The 19,151-nt window shown below is 35.8% G+C and overlaps 1 protein-coding gene across 5 annotated transcripts; it reads right to left on the bottom strand.

Annotated features, from left to right (window-relative positions):
- Positions 1-15,372: 15,372 nt before the first annotated feature.
- On the bottom strand, positions 15,373-18,233 carry LOC127101217 (uncharacterized protein At1g01500). Of its 5 annotated transcripts, none has more exons than XM_051038571.1 (4): positions 18,026-18,233; positions 17,574-17,691; positions 16,508-17,299; positions 15,373-15,823 (listed from the first exon to the last, which is right to left on the bottom strand). In XM_051038571.1, exons 3-4 carry the CDS (start codon positions 17,213-17,215, stop codon positions 15,596-15,598), a joined length of 936 nt encoding a protein of 311 aa, XP_050894528.1. In that variant the 5' UTR covers positions 17,216-17,299; positions 17,574-17,691; positions 18,026-18,233; the 3' UTR covers positions 15,373-15,595. The 5 variants fall into 5 exon arrangements, with proteins under 5 accessions (XP_050894528.1, XP_050894526.1, XP_050894527.1 ...); XM_051038569.1 differs by having other exon boundaries at positions 18,039-18,230; XM_051038570.1 differs by having other exon boundaries at positions 18,030-18,209.
- Between the last annotated feature and the right edge of the window lie 918 nt (positions 18,234-19,151).

The raw sequence follows: 19,151 nt of genomic DNA, 5'->3' as shown, positions 1-19,151 counted from the left end.
TTTCCAACAAAGAACCCACCTATGAGCGGTTGACAATTGAATTTTTGAGTTCCTTAATTTATATTGTCAACCCTAACACTGCCAGCACAGTTGGTACTGTCAAATTTAGAATGTTTGCTGTTGAATACCAATTCAGTACCGACGAACTAGCCAGCTTGTTAGGAATCCCTCATGAGGACGGTGCTATTTGTGAGGCCCCTTTGGATTCTGAATGGTCTGTTGAGGTATTTTCCTTCTGGGAGCGTTTATCAAACACTTCCATAAACTCTTTTGAAGGAGTTCTTGCCTCAACTATCCATAACCCGGCCATCAGAGTTTTTAGATATCTGTTGGCATGCACTATTTTTGGCCGGGAGAATCCAAATAAGGTTAATGCTAGAGAGCTTCTATTTTTACAAGGAAGCCTCACAAATAGACGTATTAATTCGGTCCCGTTCATGCTTGCTCATATGACTTTAACTTTGAATAAAGCGGGACCGATTTCTTTTGGTGGATTGATTACATCTATTGCTCTGGCGCTTAACCTGAACGATGAGATGGCTACCCTAGACCCCCTACCTCCTCACACAATTAACCTAAAATTTCTGAGAGACATGAAATTGTGTCGCTCGAGGAGAGAAGGAGGCTATATGCTTATGGTTCATGGTGTAGCCATCCCTTCTGTTGTTTTACCGTGCACTAGACATACAGATGTACGAGATGAAAGGAATTGGACCTACGCTTTATATGCCTCACCTGTTTTGGGTCCTCTTCCTCCTAACATGCCTGATGAGGCGGGACATGACACTGATGATGAATACGATCGGAGAGAGAGATCTCCCGTACCCCATGTGTCCCCCCATCATCCTTCACCACCACACACCACACCATCTTCTTCTTCTGCAGGTACCACTTCTGGCTTTTATATTACAGAGGAGATGTGGCGTGACCACATGGCTAGAGAGCAAAGGCGTGACGACCTACTCTCTACCATCCAGCAACAAATGGAGGACAACATGCGCTTCATGCAAGAGTCGCAGTGGAGGACAGACAGGTCCTACGACACTGTTCTACAGTCTCTGCAAACGATCACAGATTCACAAGCCCGTCAGCAACACTACCACCAGAGACACATGACACTCATTGAAGCCACTCAAGGTTCCATTATAGGTAACCTTCGAGAGGTGAGGACCGCTCAGGATGCCCTGATGGCGAGGATGGTTCAGAGAGACCGTCGTCGTACCCGATCCCGTCGTCCACCTCAGGATGGCGAGGACACTAGTGGTCAGCAATAAGTTGTCAGGTAACTCTTCCCTTATCTTATTTTGAAACATTGGGGACAATGTTCGATTTAAGTGTGGGAGGAGACTCTATCGTCTTTTCTTTATTGCTTTTCTCGTTTCTCCTTTATCGTTTTTCTTTGTTGTTTTTAGATAGTTTATTTATTGTTATTTCCTTTTAGTTGTTTATTTTGCTTTTTAGTATAATGCATGAGTCTGACGAGTCACCAAATATAGTATATCTTTAGTACAATCCTACCTCCCCATACCTTTAGCCCCACAAAAAATTTTTTTGCAAAAGAAAGTAGTGTTATTCCGAGAGTTTTTAGGTTTTAAAGACATGTTTTGAGTAAGGATGCGGTGACTTGGGAGAACTTTGCGAAACATCAGTATTATTTTAGCACCATAGACTTTGTAAATATAGGAACCATTCCCGAAACCCCATATACCATGGCCTTAATCATCATTTCCGTATAAGTCCTTAGTAGTTTATCTCAGTAGTCAGCTCCGCCCTACGCATCCTCTACGTAGGGGACCGATGCAAATAAGTGAATGATCCAGAAAAACAAAAAAATAAAGAAAGCAAAAAGGCAACTCCGGTATAGGTGACCCTCACAAAGTCATTTAAACCAAAGAATTGCAAAAATTGCTACAAAAAGAAAAAAAAAAGAAAAAAGAAAAGCTAACCCACTGTTAGTTGGTTCAGAGGTATTTGGCATTGAACTCGGTAGGGCAGATTACGATCCGATCCCCCACAACTACAGTTGGGTCCAATAAAAGGGTTTACACATATTTATGTGCCAGAAACCCCATGCTCAGATCATAATCACTAACAGGCCACTCTACTACGAAGCATGTACGGATAACGGGCTTAATGTGATTGCGCCTGAATGAAAAGGACACAAAAAGAGATGAAGAGGCAGGCCTAGGTATTGTGGGATAATATGGGTTGGTTAATATAGGAATGAAGTTTATGTCCGTATTTGCGGATTAATGTCATCATGATACCCTTAGTTCACTCAGTTAGTACCTATCACTGCATCCCGACTTGAACTTGGAATTTTTACCTGAAGCACTCGTTTACACAAATTTTCTTTTATGAGCTTTTTAATGTTTTGCTTGAGGACAAGCAAAGGTTTAAGCGTGGGAGAGTTTGATAACACTGAAATTTACCGTATTTTCGACTCCGATTTCACATGCATTCTAGTTGTTTTATTATCATTTTGTTGTGTTATTGCTATGTTTTCCTTTGTTTTCAGGTTTTTACTTTAATCGGAGCCCCGATCGAGAAAAGGAGCGAAAAAGAGCCAAAAACCCTAAAAATCAACATTTTGTACTTATGGCCTACCCCATGGCGGGCGCCACAAACCCTGCCATGACGTGTCCAAGCTCAACATCCCTCAACTACCACGTTCCCCACTACCTCCACTAAGGCGCCTCATTTTGGCCTTGTGGCGGGCGCCATGGCCTTGTGGCGGGCGCCACAAGAGGAAAGTTTTTCCCTCCCATTTTCAAGTTGAAGGGCATCCAAGTCATTTCCATCTTTTTACTTGCTTATAAATAGAAACCCGAATTCACTTTTACAATCATCCAAACTTAGAGCAGAGGCAAACTCAGAGCAACTTTGTTTCACTTAGGCATATATTTAGTTTTATAAAGTGGTAATCGCTTCGCATTGGAGTGTTACCACAATTGTGTAATCAAGTCTGTGATAGAGTCTGTAATCGAGTTTGGAGCACTTTGGAAGGAAGTTAATCCTGCCGCCATTTTCATTTCCGCTTTGCAATTTATTCAACCCTCCGAATGGAGCAGGTTTTTATTACTTGTCTTTATCTTATTTATTTTCTCGCACTCGCTTTACTTTTATTTATTTCCTCGCACTCGCTTTACTTTATTTATTTCTCGCACTCGCTTTAAATTATTTATTTCCTCGCACTCGCTTTACTTTTATTTATTTCCTCGCACTCGCTTTACTTTTATTTATTTCTCGCACTCGCTTTACTTTTATTTATTTCTCGCACTCGCACTACTTTTATTTACTTTCCGCACTCGCACTACTTTTATTTATTTTAATGCACTTTTACTTTACCATGTCTAGCTAAATTTATAAGGTTAGAATGTAAGGATCATAATTGAACCGATAATCCATACAATTGTTCGTAGAAACACTTAAGGGCTATTTTAACTTTCAACTTAGGTTTTCCCGCACTTCAATTCCATTGGGTAAGATCGAAAGTCGTCCAACGTCTATTTAAACTTAATTGTTTTTAACTATTTCAAAAACAACGAAAGCGCTTTGTTTAGTTCATTAGGAGATTTTAACATTAAGAAGAAAAGAGATTTTAAAACTATTTTCGGACGCGTTTATAAGTTTAGAGTCTGGTTCGTGAGAACCTCTTTTGGTTAAGAAATCCAGGTTATAATACTTTTCAACTCAGTCAAGATACTATATTTCTTAAAAATAGGTTTACTACTCTAACGCAATGCGCGCCTTTTTATAAGTGACAATAAGAGGGTTTGATTAGGGAGTACAACTCGGCTCTGAATACGCGGAAGCGACAGTTCCTGTTAAATTAGTTCTTTTCAAAGTAGGAAACACTGTCCATAAGTAGCTCTACTAGCAAGTACTTGGATTATCAATCGATTACGTGAATTACATTCGACCCTGTCTTTATTAATTAAATTTATTTCAATACTTTACTTTTCATTGCACACTCTAAAAAACACCTATTTTGATCGCCTTTGATAAACACTATAACAATAGATAACGATAGATTGTCACTTGGTCTCTGTGGATTCAACAATCTTTTATATTACTCTGACGCGTTCGTATACTTGCGAAACACCGCATCAAATGTGAAGCCCTAGGACAAAAATTGTTTGACTATCACCAATAATGCTTCTAAGAACCTTGCTCAGTCTAGTAGTCATAATTTTGGAGATAATCTTGTAGACAGTGGTACAACAAGATATAGGTCTAAACTCATTTACCATTGTAACATTGGAAGTTTTGGGTATGAGGGTGACTAGGATACTGTTCACAATTTTAAACATTCTTTCCTTCTAAAAAATCCAAAACAACGTTTATCACATCTGTTTTAATAATTTCCCAAGAGACTTTGAAAAATTTGACTCCATAGCCATCCATACCAGGAGCTGTGATGTCACTAATCTCTCTGAGAGTAACCTTAATTTCAACTACAGTAATAGGAGAAACCAATTGTTGCCCCTGCTCAGCAGAAAACTTGCCTCCTTTGCCTCATGGCCACAATGTTGATACCATTTGGATTAGAAGCAGAAGTGCCCACTAGCTTACCATAAAAACTCAGGATCTCAGTAACAAATTCCTCATGATTAGTTAAAATGGAACCATTCTCCTTCACCATGGTGAGAGGGTTTCTATGCTTTTGCTTACTTTTAAGGGAGGAAAGCTTGTTACCATCCCTTAGCTTAAGTCAGTCCACTTTAACCCTTTATTTCAATGGTTGTTCCTCAATGTTACTCAACCTCAAAACCTCTATAGAGATAACCTTATTTCTCTCAATTAACTCCATATTCATCCTATCAAGAATGGTCTAAGTGACTTTTTAATAAAATATGTTATGTTGCTGTTTTAAAGCATGTTATGTGCTCAAATATTTAATTAATAATAAATAGATATATTTACGTGTGTTAAGAGACAATAAAAAATTTAAACAATTTTTTTTAAAAATGTATGTATTAATGTATTAGAAATCTAAATAATTAAAAATTTCACAACAAATATGAAAAACACGTCTTCATAAGAAATCACAAATTAATAATCTTACATCTTTTGCACTTTGTCTCTTTTATGCGTCTTCATCGGAAATAACAAATTAATAATCACATATCTCTCACTCTATTTCATGAAAAATCACAAATCTTTACAAATCAATATTTATAAATATTTTCTCTTTTTTTAACTAATGAAAAATCATAAATTTACATAAATCAAACACTCAAACTCATAAATACTTCTCTCTTTTTTGTTTCTCATAAAAAAATCATAAAATTGCATAAATCAAACATTCATCAAACTCTTCTAAAAATTTATATTATAAATATCAAATCCTTCATCACTTTCTCTCTATAAAGATCATTTCTCTCTATGAAAGATTCTATTTAAATTCAAAAATATTATGAGTTGATTTACTTCATGGGTTTAATGATGCCAATCTATATTGAAGATTTTAATTTTAATGATGCCAATCTATATTGAAGATTTTAATTTTCATAAAAAAAAAAGATTTAATTGAAATATATTTACAGTGTAAAAGAATTTTACACCGTCACTTAATCATGTCCGTTGAATATTGAAATAAATTTGACTTTTATTTTAAAAGTCTATAAAGTAATGCAGATTGAAACAAATTTGACTTTTATTTTAAAAGTCTATAAAATAATCCAGACGGATGATGGTGATAAATCAACAATGTAAAACTTTTTACACTGACAGTGCATAGTAATTAATCTCTAAAAAAAATATATAAATAATTTTGTATAGAATAATAAAATATATTTTTAATTTTTAAAATATTATAAAAAAGAAATATTTGAAAATTTTATATAAGAACTTTAAAACACTTTTAAATTCTGTTTAATACAAATTTTGAATTATTCTAAATTAGTAATTTTTAGTGCTATGAATAAAAATAAATCTTTTAAAATCCTCTCAATCAAAGTCTTCCATTCTCTTCCGCTCCAAACTTCAAATTGATAATTAAGATATTTGTTGAGGATTTTAATTTTTGAGTTTTATGAGTTTAGCGATGCAAGATTCGTAAACAACATTTCTTTAAATAAAAGTTGCACTCATAAAGGGTAAGAGAAAGGAAGAAAAATAAGGATCATTATTTTTAAAGAACATGTAATATGAAGATTAATTGTAAATATGACTCTAGATGAATTTTAAGATATAAGTGAAGTGATGATGAAGGTGAAGAGAGATAAACTCTTAAAAAAATATTTTTTATTTATTTAATTTAAAATATTTAATGATGATATTTTAAATTTTCACATAATTAAAAGTTTTAAGAAAGGCATCTCTCATCAAGAACAAAAAACATTTATCTCATAAGATATAATAAAAGTAAAATTAATTGAATTAAATGCAAATATTGATTATATATTGTATTAGTATATTAGTAAAGGGTTCATAAGGACGGCGAGGGAGACAAGTGATGCATTGCTTTGCTATATGTGAGAGCTAGCTCTAATCCCAATACCACATATGCAACGCAGAGCTTCTCACCTTATATGTGAGTTAGCTCTAACCCCAATAACACATCTTAAAGCCTTTGACAGCCCTTAATTATTAAGAGTTGTCACATATTGTACTTTTAACACATGGTGCCTGATAAAACTGACATGAGTCACCTTCATAACATTCGTCTAAATTGTTGTCCCTCGTTCATCCCCTTTATCCATCACGATGAACAAAAATACAATAACTAAGACCAATGAGGAATCCGACAACGAGGAAAGTGCCATGGTAGAGATGCGCGTTTCCACGAACGACATCTATCGCCTGAACTAAGCTCAAGAGGATAAAAACTCCATATCCAGTAGTTCCAGCAAGAGTTTAATCCCATAAACAATGTGGAGGTGCTAGACCCCTAATCTCTCTCAGAGAGATATGGGAGGCGCCAGTTCAGAGAACTTTAATCCGACCTCATTGGCTAAGTTTGATGAGCACAATGACCCATATGAACATATCACCTTCCATCAAGACACAAACAACCATCATTGGAGTCCCTGACTCCTTGAAGTGGAAGATCCTCTCTAGAACCTTCAGAGATGCAACCCTGAGGTGGTATATGGTCTTGCATCGGCTCTCCATCACCAATTATCAAGATTTAGTGAATAAACTCATAAACTAGTTTGCAGCAAGCAGACACAGAAAGATGGTTGCCACCGGTCACTTCAATATTCGCCAAGACCCCTTTGAATCTTTGAGGGAGTACCTCTCCCACTTCAACGAGGAAACAACCAAGATAATCCATCTAAGTCAAGAAATGTTTGTAGGTTCATTTTAGAATGAGCTTAGGGTGGGATACTTCAATGAATTCCTCGCCTAGAGGCCAACAATATCCTCTGAGAAGGTAGTCACATAGGAAAAATGTTACATCAAGGGAGAGGAAATAAATGTTAAAAATAAAGCCAGATACACAAAATAGCGCATCTCCCATGCTGACAGATCATAACAGTTATGAAGGAATTAACACACATTTCTCGTTAGAGACAAGACAACGTTCAAGTGAAGTGGGAAGCCCACTGAGATTTTCACACCTCTAAACACTCATATGGAATAGATATGGCAAGAAGTCATCAACTCATCAGGATTTAATGGACGAGTTTCTTCACTAATTCTGATAGCTGGTGATGGAGAGTTGAGGTAATCCCATATATCACCTAAGGATTGCATCTCTAAAGGTTCTTCAAGGAGTCGGGGACTCCTATGATGGCCATTTGTGTCTTGATGGAGGTGACATGTTTATATGGGTTATTACTCCCATCAAACTTAGCCAATGAGAGAGGCTTAAAATTCTCTGGAACTGGAGTCTCCCATATCTCTTTGAGAGATATTGGGGCCCTCCACCTCGTTCGTGGGATCAAACTCTTGCTAGAACAATTGGATGCGAAGTTCTTTATCCTTCAAAGCTTGGTTCTGGCGATATAGGTCTGCCATGGCAGCGAGCATCTGTGCCATGGTGCTTTCCTCATTGTCGGATTACTCATTTGTCGGAGTTAATATATTTTAGTTCATCATGATAGATAGAGAGGATGAACGAGGGACAATAATTTGGACGAATATTATGAAGGTGACCCAGGTCAGTTTTACCAGGCCCCATAGTGGATACCAGTTGTAGTTGTTAAAAGTAATACATGAAAATCCCTAGTGATTAAGGGTTGTCAGAGGCTTTATGATGTGATGTAGGGTTTAGAGCTAGCTCAAAAATATGGTTGCAACCAGTTTGTTACAATCAGGAATAGAAAGATAGCCCACAGTAGTCACTTCAACATTCGCCAAGGCCTATTTGAATCTCTGATAGAGTACCCCGCCTGCTCCAACGAGGCGATAATCAATATAATCCATCTAAATAAAGAAATGTCCGTATGAGCATTTAAGAATGAACTCATGGTGGGATACTTCAATGAATCCCAGGACAACAACATCTTTGGCAAAGGTAGTCACACAGGCAAAGTATTACATCAAGGGAGAGGAAATAAAATTTGAAAATAAGGTCAGAGATGCAAAATAATGTGTCTCCCATGCTGAAAGATCACAACAATCACGAAGGAATTAGCACACATTACCCATTAGAGACAAGATAATGTTCAAGTGAAGTGGGAACCCGACTGAGATTTTCACATCTCTAAACACTCATCAGAAACAGATATGGCAAGAAGTCCTCCACATGCACGATATACATTAACTTTTAGCTCCAAAGTCAGATGTCTTAGGACTTGAGCTCAATGGTTGGTGCAAGTTCCACAAATTCAAGAGGAATCATATCGAGGATTGCTATCAGCTCAAGAAGGAAATAAATCACCTGATCTAAGAGGGGAACCTAAAGAACTATATAAAGGGAGGATCCACTCCAGATCCAGGTGGATTGAACTCTTGTGCATATATGTATTTGCAGGTATAAAGTTGGCGCTCTTGATGTTGGTGGCCTTCTTGGTATTTTAATGACAAAAACACTTATGCTTGATAAAGCCGGTGGTAATATCTTTCCAAATATTTGATAATGGTGATTAAATTGAAAACATATAAAGCCTCATCAAGTATCATAATCAAGGTTTCAGTAAAGTGACTATATGATCGGTGTATATAGAAAAGGAACTTGAAAATCCTCAGAGTTGTGAAAGAGACGAAGTGTGAAAGTTTGCTTGGTCGTGTTTGTCTGAGTGGCTAGAGTCTTATGAAAGTATGATAGTAACTCCTAAGATATTAAGTAAACTCACACACACATTTAAAAAAATTTAGAGGCCTCTCTTTACTTTAAAAAATCACCTAAAAATGTTTTTAAGTCCTAGCCAGTTAATTAGGAAATACGTGTTTGATTAGGAGACTTTTTCTAATCATCCAATCAATTAGATCTTTTTCCTAATCTATTAGATGATGCTTAGTTGAGCCTATAATCAATTGGAAAATATCTTAATGAATGGTAACAACTTTATATCAAAGCCTTCCATTTTTGATCTCAACAACCGATTATTTGAGGCACCTAATCAATTAGCCCATTAATTTGGCCCATGGATTGTTTCCATTTTGAGCCACATTTTTTTCAATATAAATGAGTCTTCTTATCACTTCATATCACACAAGAATTAGGAGTTTTCCTAATTATTTACGATTTATCACTCTCTTCTCTCTATTTAAATATTTTCTTTCACCAAAGTTACCTTAATGCCTCGTGAGTGAAAACAACTTGTGAAGAAAGAGTTGTACTGGTGTCGTGCCATTGTTTTACTTTCAAGAGTGTGATATTCTTGAAGAACCGAGTTTGGTTATTGAGATCAACCATTGAAAAATATATGTTTGGTTATAGAACTCAGTCTGCAAAAGTTTTGTTTGGTTATTGATATTAGCCGATGAAATCTCTATTTGGTTAGTGATTTCATCCTGTGAAAAATCCCTATTTTGGTCAGGGGGATAATCCAATGTAAAATATCTCAATTTTCTTGTATAAGGGTTTGTGGACATAACGTGTAAAACTTCCATATTATTGTTAAATATCAAGAAGATCTCTTGGGGACAAGACTAGACCAACATTCAAATGAACCTGTACAATTCTCTAGTGCCATCTCTCTGACCCTCTCTCTTTAAAAATTGTTATTCACTTTATTTTGTTTTCTTTCAGTTGCTTTTATCTTTAATTTGTGGATACTAATAAAATTTTCTTTTTAAGTAATAAAACCTTAAATGAATCATGAATTTTGAATATCAAAACTCACCCACCCCTCTTGTGCTTGGAGTCATTTGTCCAAAAGCTCTTAGGGGAGAGATCCTTCCAGGATCTTGGTTCCAAGGAAGGAAAAATAACTAGGAAAGGGAGGCGGCGGCAAAGTTGTCCACCATACTCTTAATACCATCGCATGAGAATTTGCCGTTGGCAGAGAGACCATCTCAGATTTCAAATAGTACACCCACTAGATACTAACCATAAAAGGTTTGCTCACCAACCTTGATATGGGCGAGCTGGAAGCTCCAGAAGTTGAGATTGCCTTTTTCGAGAAGAATGCTGCAGGCATCTATCCACATAACGATGACCCCATGCTCATCACCATAAGATATGACACTTGGGAAATAAAGAGGGTCTTGATTGATTAAGGAGGATATATGGACATCCTCTTCTGGGATGCATTTTAGAGGTTTATCTTGGATTTAGATGACCTCAAGCCCTTCCAAGAATCATTGGTAGGATTTTTAGGCAAACAAGTCCAGACGAAAGGTTATATAACATTAGAGGTCGCCTTTGGAATAAAAGAGGCCACCTAAAAAATTAATGTAAGGTATATTTTCATTGATTCACCCTATTTATATAACATTATTATAGGGAGACCCACTTTTAACCAGTTGGGGTCCGTCCTATCCATGCTATACCTTTGCATGAAGTACCCGCTCGCAGATGGGTGAGTTGGAGTTATCCAAGGGGATCAAAAGATCGTCAGGAAATGATACATAGAGTGTCTAAGCTAAAGAAGGTAATGACTATGGGCGTGAACACCATTGGCACCAGGTTGGGGGTCAAGCCACCGAATGAAGCTCTCGTGGATGAGAACCTGATCAGTAAAAAATAAGTAGACGCGAAGGCAACATAAAAGGATCTCTTATCAAATGATAAGTATTGTTAAAGCATTTGGCCTTGTTTAATTTAGTTTATTTTATTGCTTTGGTCTATTTAGGCGAGTTAAAATCCTTGGCGCTTGAAAGGATAATTTCATGATATTATTCATTTCGCGGGGAGCACTATTTCCTCCTATTTCGCAAACCTGTCACCGGGTTTTCTTAATGAGCCCCTTCACTTTATTATGTGAATTTGAACTATTTTTGATTTATTTGCAGTAAAATGAATAGCGAATTTTTTTTATTGGAGTTGCCCGACATGGTTACTATATGTTGGATCATTATACATGACTCTTTGCCGCCCTCGGGACTATTAAACATGTCGGATCCTTATAAATAAATCCTTTCCGCCATTTAGAGCTATCAAACATGATGGATCCTTATACATGAATCCTTTCCTCCCTTTGGTGTTATCAAACATGTTGGATTCTTAGGAAAGAATCCTTGTCACCCCTCGAGGCAATCACACATGTTGGATCCTTATGAAATAATCCTTGCCTCCCCTCGAGGAGATCACACATGCTGGATCCTTATGAGGGAATCTTTTCTGCCCTTACGGAAACGTTAACATCGCAAGAAAATAATCCTTGTTCTCCATAAGATCACCAAGGCCAAAACCTTACCGAGGGGATTCTTATAGAAACGAAAATAGTAAAAAGTGAGTCAAATATAAAGAAAGCTCTTAAGAGCAACATTCAGTATTACATAAAGATCCCCCAAAGGCTAACAAAACAACCTCCAAGGTCATGATTATAGAAAGAAACAAAATGGATAATTTGGTTCACTAAACCTATTCGGAAATCCGTTTTTCCTCTAGAGCCTCTCCTTGGGGGGTCACCTCCGGATTAATTTCCTCTGTCGCCTTATAACCCTCAAGCTCATCTTAGGCATCCTTGACAGGAGGGACAATTGGCTCAACTAGAGGAAGATCATATGTATCATCCACCAATTGGCCCCCACAGATGTCCTTTAGCATGTCCATGAGGCACAAACCCAGACCGAGATAAAAGGAGGTCATTTGCTCATTCGTCTGATAAAAATAGACGTCAGAGGTCTCCATCAGATCATCTGTGAGCATATATATATCTCTTCCTCCAGCTTCCTTTGAGAGCTAAGGGCTTGATCCAAAGATGCTCGCAACCTCTTTTCTATGGCGACAAACTCCTCGATATTGGTCTCTGGTCTTAGAGCTTATTTGTCAGGGCCCTTTTGTCTTTCAGCAAAGCCTTTATTACGCATGCCTTTTGACCAAGTTGCCTTGATAGTCTATGAACTTCATCCTCAACTCGCTCTTAGTTTGAGCATGTTTCTCTTTATGAACATGCTCCATCACGAAGACCCTTAATAAGGTGGTTCTCCTTAAGATCAAACAACTTCAGGGATGGCTTATTATATATAGCCTTGAAATTGCTTGGGAACTCCTCGGGAAAGGGAAGGCGAGCACCAGTGAATTTGATCACGTTGAAATCAGACTCATTTCACATGAAGGATTGAGGGGGCGATGATATATGGACACCTTCCCCATCTACAGTAATGGTATGGGCCGCCTTATTCCTTGGAGAAGGGGAGACGTCAACTTCCCGTTTTGGGGTTTTCAGGGTAGGAGAGTTAGAAGGCGACTCACCCTTAGTTTGTCTCTTGACTTTCCTCTAGGCGACTCTGAGGTCACCAAGTTTTGAGCGCTCAACTTTCATCTTTGCCAAATGTTCCTTCCTTTCAGCTAAGGAGATCTTCGACATCTTTTCTACAAAAGGAAAGTAACAAATATGAGTCATATGATCGACAATAGATCCCAAATAAAAACCATTATTACATGAAACTTACTTAGATATTTATCCTTATCTCCATTTTCCCCTGATCCAATGTGATTATGGTGTGGGAATCCATAACCTTAAAATCGTCCAAAAGATGGACCACCTTCTCCTCATCAACGTCGGAGTAGTCGAAGTTGTATCTCGTGATTGTCACTAGATTATCCATCTAGGGATGATTAAGGGTCTCATAGGTTTCCCCTCAAACATGAAAGACTAGTGACGTTTCTGACATGTGTGATAGATTAATGCCAATTCGGCATTCCGAGGTTAAATCATCATTGATAATATTAAATACCTTACGCGCTTTCTTTCAACTGACGTTTGGAGATTTTTCTCAGCTAACAAATGGATCACATCATCGACACCTAAAGAAGTATCTCAAAATTGTCCATAAACGAGGGATCCACTCTATGCATGAGAGATTCACCTTATGCATGATGAACTCATCCGAATAAAGGAGAAAAACAAGACTAAATCACTTCACCCTTTTCAAGCTCTCGTCCTTGAGAGACTATATATTAGTATATTAGTAAATGGTCCAAGAGGGTCAACAAGGGAGACAAATGATGCATTTCCTCACTCATATAGTCCTCACAATTACCTATGTTCTAGATCGGCCGTCTATTTATTAAATATGTTGCCCTTTTCTAGGATAACTCAACCTTGAAATTAAGAAGGACAATCTGATATTCACACAAAAATCACATATAAAGAACTTCTCACCTCTATACGTGAGCTAACTCTAACCCTACTATACATCTTAAAACATCTGACAACCCTTAATCACTAGAGATTGTCACGTATGGTACTTCTAGCAAGTAAAAATATATAATCCAATAATTTTAATTCCACTATCACTCCATTATTTTCTAGATTATATCTCATTTAATTTTATTTAATTTGATTACTATTCCAATAATTTCAATATAATTTTACTTCATTCAAATTATATTCATTGAACTTCAAATTCATTTTCATATCTAAATATGTAATCAAAATAAAATTATTTAGACAACCTTAATAATTTATTTAAAAAGAACAGTGAAATTAAAAAAAATAATAAGTTGTAATTTAATTGTTTACGGAGGTTTAGTTTGCAAATATGAATTCTACATAAATAAAGGGAAAATTACTGATTTTTCATCTCATAAATCTTTCATCTCATAACTAATCATAAAATTGATTATTAATTTAGTGTGAATCAACTTACTACAAAAATATTTTTTTTTAATTTATTTCAAATAATAATATTTAAATTAAATCTAATATAATAATTAGTTAATATTTTTATTTAATTACTTATTAAATTTAATTAAATTTCTGAGTTTTTCTTTTACTCAAATAAATTCAATTTATATTATTAAATAAAAATCGATCAATATAAAAAGAAATCAAATAGAAAATATTACGCTGAGAACCAAAAACCGACTGCTGAATTAATTTATGAACAATTGAATTTGTTTGGCGTTTAACAAATTTCACAATAGAAGATTATTAATACATGACATAATTAAATTAGAGATTAATTACTATACACTATCAGGGTAAAAAGTTTTACACCGCGATTCATCACCATCATCCGTTTGTATTATTTTATAGATTTTTAAAATAAAAGTCAAACTTGTTTTAATATCCGACGTCTATGATTAACCGACAGTTTTACATTCATTAAATTAAACTTTCCCATTGTTTAGTTATGAGTTTTGTATTCACATCAGAAACACAAACACGGGATGGCATCGTAAAGAAATGGATTTGGATCCTCTTTTATGCATTGCCTCATGCTACTGTTGCCAGTCTCAGCCATTAATCTTTATTTTCTCTCTCTCTCTCTTTTCAAAACTCATTTATTTATTTATTTGTTTTCATAAACTTTCAGCCATTGGATCAGAAATAGGAGGAATGGATAGACTTATGGGACAGGAGAGGTTCTCTTTCCAAAGAAACTGCATATTACGCCTAAATATCTTTTCAAAGCCAAATTTATTTTTATTACTTATAATTAATTGAAGTTTATAAACAAAAATCAATTCCAAATCTTACCATCTATGAAACCATGCACTTAATTTCATCTCAACTTCTCAAAGAAAATGCAAAAATCTGTTTACTTTTCTAAGAAAATGCAAAAATCTTTTTATTTTTCTTTCCATTATTTTATGATTTGTAGTTGGAATGCCACCACCACCCCAAACGTGGGTGAAAGTGAAAAAGAACATGATTATTTGCACAATACTTTTGTTGGAATGCCACCCTCCCAACAACTCACATGGATGAGAGAACCTTTCTTTTTCTTTCCTTTTTCTTCTTAATAACGTGCAAGGGCATGAATGCAACTGTAAACAAAAAAATGATGTATCAATTGATCACTGAAAATCAATACTAAACCCCCTTAAATCATGTTATAACTTATTTCCACTTAAGAAAAGAATCAAAAACTTCATGCTTTACTCAAACATCATAACTGGTAGATAATGTAACAAAAAACAAAACTATATTATATTACATATAACAAACAAGCCAAAATTATATTTATATATATATCCTGCACTCAATGGACAAGACATTAACAAGTTTCCTTTGGACCAAGATGGAGATGAACAAAGCTAAGGTTAGTTTTATTTGGATGAAGAGAAGAAAGCTTGAGTAGTTTACAGTAGCCGTCTTCTGAATTGGCCCGTAGCACCTTGATATGTTTTAACCATTATGCCGACTCCAATGCCGATTCCAAGACAAACACTGAGTCCAATACCAACGCCAACCCTAACACCAGCGTTAAACCATGAAAGTTCGCCATCTTCGCCATCAGCGTATGCTGTTCTTGTGTAAAGGCTGTGATAATCCTCGTCTTCGTGTTTGTCGTGCATGTAATCTGGGCCCTGCAGCATTGGCATATAAATATTAAGGATTATCTATAATTTGTTGGGAAAATGGATCTTCTTCAAATTCCAATTGGTTCAGTTATAAATTGTGCACATCTTGTCAAGGGCAAACACTATTCGAGGGCGTGTGATGTTAATTTGCAATCTGCAAGTGCTTGAGAGGGGGGAAGCTATTTCTCAAACACAATACAGAATTGAGCAAGAAAAGTTAAGGAAAAAACGAAAACAAAAGCTCAGAAAGAAAGCAAATATAATTTAGAGTTACATCATAGTTTTATAATGTTCCATATCCTACTAGGCTAGGACCTCAATCAAACACAAATACTTATATCTGTTAAACTATCTCATGTTCCAAATGACTCAATGAAACTGCATTGAGCCAGTTAAAACAAATTCAAAGTCAGACCAGTATTGTCAATCGCAGATCGCAAAAAAATAAATGTTCGATCAAATTCCACTAAACTACAGTGCTATAGCACCACTACAATCTCGTGTACTGAATAGTGTATCACCGAACAATAGAACTCCGTTATGCCATAGTGCTATAGCGCCACTATTTGACAACACTAACTCAGACAAGGCATAAGCAAGCATGAAGTTAACTAGGTTGATAACTTAAAATAGCTAAAGAGGAGAATTCAAGAAGCACGCCTAAAATGTAACAAAATGAGTACTAAATACCTGCAAAGCAAGTGCAGAAGAAGGATCTTTTCCATTTTCATTTGCATCATTCTCTGGAATTGCATTCAACATCCCTTTCCTTGAATGTCTTTTTTGAGAACTAAGATGCAATGTCTTCGTTAAGATGATTGGAGTACCGGAGAAGGACCCTGCAATGTAGACCTCAATTGTTGGAAGAGTTGTTTCTGGCAACAACAATTGTTTCTCCTTAAAGAACCTCATGCCAGGAATTATGTTCGACTCACACTTCATACTCCAACTTTGTCCATTAGAATTCGATTCTTTAACAACACCATTGCTGTTACATAATTCTAAAGCACCAAAAAGAAGCAGATTATCTTTATCAAACACCTCAAACCTCACACTACCGCTCATCCTTATACTATCGGTGCTTACAAATGTAACTTCTTCTGATTTTCGATCTACTCTATCCCTCTTGAGAAGGGTTGACATCCCATCAGAGTATATACTACTACGAACGCCATTAACTTCAAGAAGGGTATCGGGATTTAAAGGAACATGGTTAAGAGTGAGTACCTCGGGAGTGGTATTATCAAACTCACACTTGCAAACTCTTACGTAAAACACCCTTATATCCAACCACGGTAACGAACCCTTTAAGGAGGGTTGATAAGAGTTTGTGCGCCTAGCAATAGAGTATCCATTTTCAGTTGATCCATTTCCATTAACCTTGTAAGAATTCTCCATCGCAAGACAGTTCGATTTTCTTTCTCATTCAAATTCTCTCATTTCAACTTAACCATTGACTTGTACACCACCAACACTAATCCACTGCAGGAACAAAAATAATTCCGCTCAGTTAAAATCTGGACATGCAGAGAACTAAACTAAGGCAACCACCAAAAAGGGGTAGAAAATTAAATTGAATCTAACAAAAGGAAAATAGTTTCACAAACATAAGAGCTCAAAAAGATCTGGGGATGAAACAAAGTAAAAGAATAAACAAGTATAAATCTATATACAAACAAAGCAAAGCTCACAGAAGCAATAAAACAAACAGGTTGTACTCAAGAACAAGATACTTTTTGAGGTAATAGAAACTAACCTTGACGCAATCAGATTATAAAACAGACAAATAGAGGATAAGAGAGAAGATGAATCTAGAAACTCCTCAAACTTATCATATCTAATCGGTGGCTAAATCTGCAGAAACCGGTTCCTCTCTGCAATTCAATTATACAAAAATCGCATGAATTTGCGAAGAAAAATTGAAATTTGCAGAAAGAAAATGAATCTGTATTGTAATCTATATAGATTAAGACAAAAACAGCCGGCGAAACACGACAGAGAGAAGAAACATCATAAGAATCCGACAAAAAACGTCACTACGCATTAACGATGTAAAATGAAACTCAACAGCACAACGAATACCGCACTCACCACAAAATATCTTGTGGCTTTAGCTTTTACCCCAAAATTAAAAAACGAATTTTGATTATATCATAATTATGTGTGGAAATAATAACAAAACAAACAAAATAAAGGTTTCTGACTCACGCACAGAATTTACCGGAAAGAGAAAAATGATCCTTAATAGGTTGTTGTTGATTTAGGTAGAATTTGTTGAGATGTGGGTCCCCTTGAAACAGATATATTGTTAAGATCTTATCCACGAGAAGGAGAGTGTGAAATTCTTGAAATGTGCTGCGTTTTTTTAAGGTTAGAAGGAGATCGATTACTTGCGAGGTTGGAATTTTAAGCCAAAGCTGTGCTATATGCGTCACTTTTTGTTTTATATATATATATATATATATATATATATATATATATATATATATATATATATATATATATATATATATATATATATATATATATATATATGATTTTTTAATTAATTAATTAGTTAATTAAATATGACAAACCCCAGCCATATCTATTCCATTCAACACTATTTGATCGGTTCAAGATATATTTATGGTTCCTTAATAAAACAACGGTGTTGTCTATGAGAATCGATTTTCGATTTTTACGAATTTCAAAATCATGAATTGCTACAAGAAGTTTATTTGAAGAAGATGATGACGCTCAATCTAAGCTGTTGAAGAAACCACAAGTGTTCCAGCCTTCAAATTTTTCCTTTCCTTTTCGTTGATTTAATTGACGACAAATCTTCTATTGAGAAAGAACCTCCAATGCGAAGCTCCCTCAATTTATTGATGGCAAACAAAAGGCACGAAGATGACAAATCTATTTTAGGGTTTCTAGGCTGCGAGAAAATGGATGAGACTCCTAATGTGACACATCCACGGGTCGTAATCGCCACCATTGCGAACCATTTAGTATCAAGAATCCTCATTGATGAAAGGAGTTTTTACAATCTTCTGTACATTAGAACCTTTGTGAGATTATGGTTACACGGTCGATATTTGAAGTCGTATGAAGGTGGAGTCAGTTAGTGTTCAATGATCTTACACTCTTCCATATGAAACAATCGAGCTACGTCTCTTTCGGGGAAAGGAATGGTGAAAGAATTATGAACATGCATTTCCTTGTGATCCTTTGTGAAAGGGTCTACAATTGCATCCTTGGGAGATTGTTCCTCGCGGAATTAGATGTTGTAACCTCTCCAGTCAATTTGAAGATGAAATATGACAATGATTCAGGCAAACCAATTTCCACT

The sequence above is a fragment of the Lathyrus oleraceus genome, chromosome 7 (genome assembly GCF_024323335.1).
Source record: "Lathyrus oleraceus cultivar Zhongwan6 chromosome 7, CAAS_Psat_ZW6_1.0, whole genome shotgun sequence".
Lineage (NCBI taxonomy): Eukaryota > Viridiplantae > Streptophyta > Magnoliopsida > Fabales > Fabaceae > Lathyrus > Lathyrus oleraceus.
This window is presented reverse-complemented; position numbering and strand designations above follow the sequence as displayed.

Bases quoted from the DNA above. Each gene is read 5' to 3' on its own strand.
- LOC127101217 (XM_051038571.1), bottom strand. From the start codon at position 17,215: ATGGAGAATTCTTACAAGGTTAATGGAAATGGATCAACTGAAAATGGA. The intron at 15,824-16,507 runs GTATTTAGTACT...CCAATGCTGCAG, and splicing joins CTTCTGCACTTGCTTTGCAG to GGCCCAGATTACATGCACGA.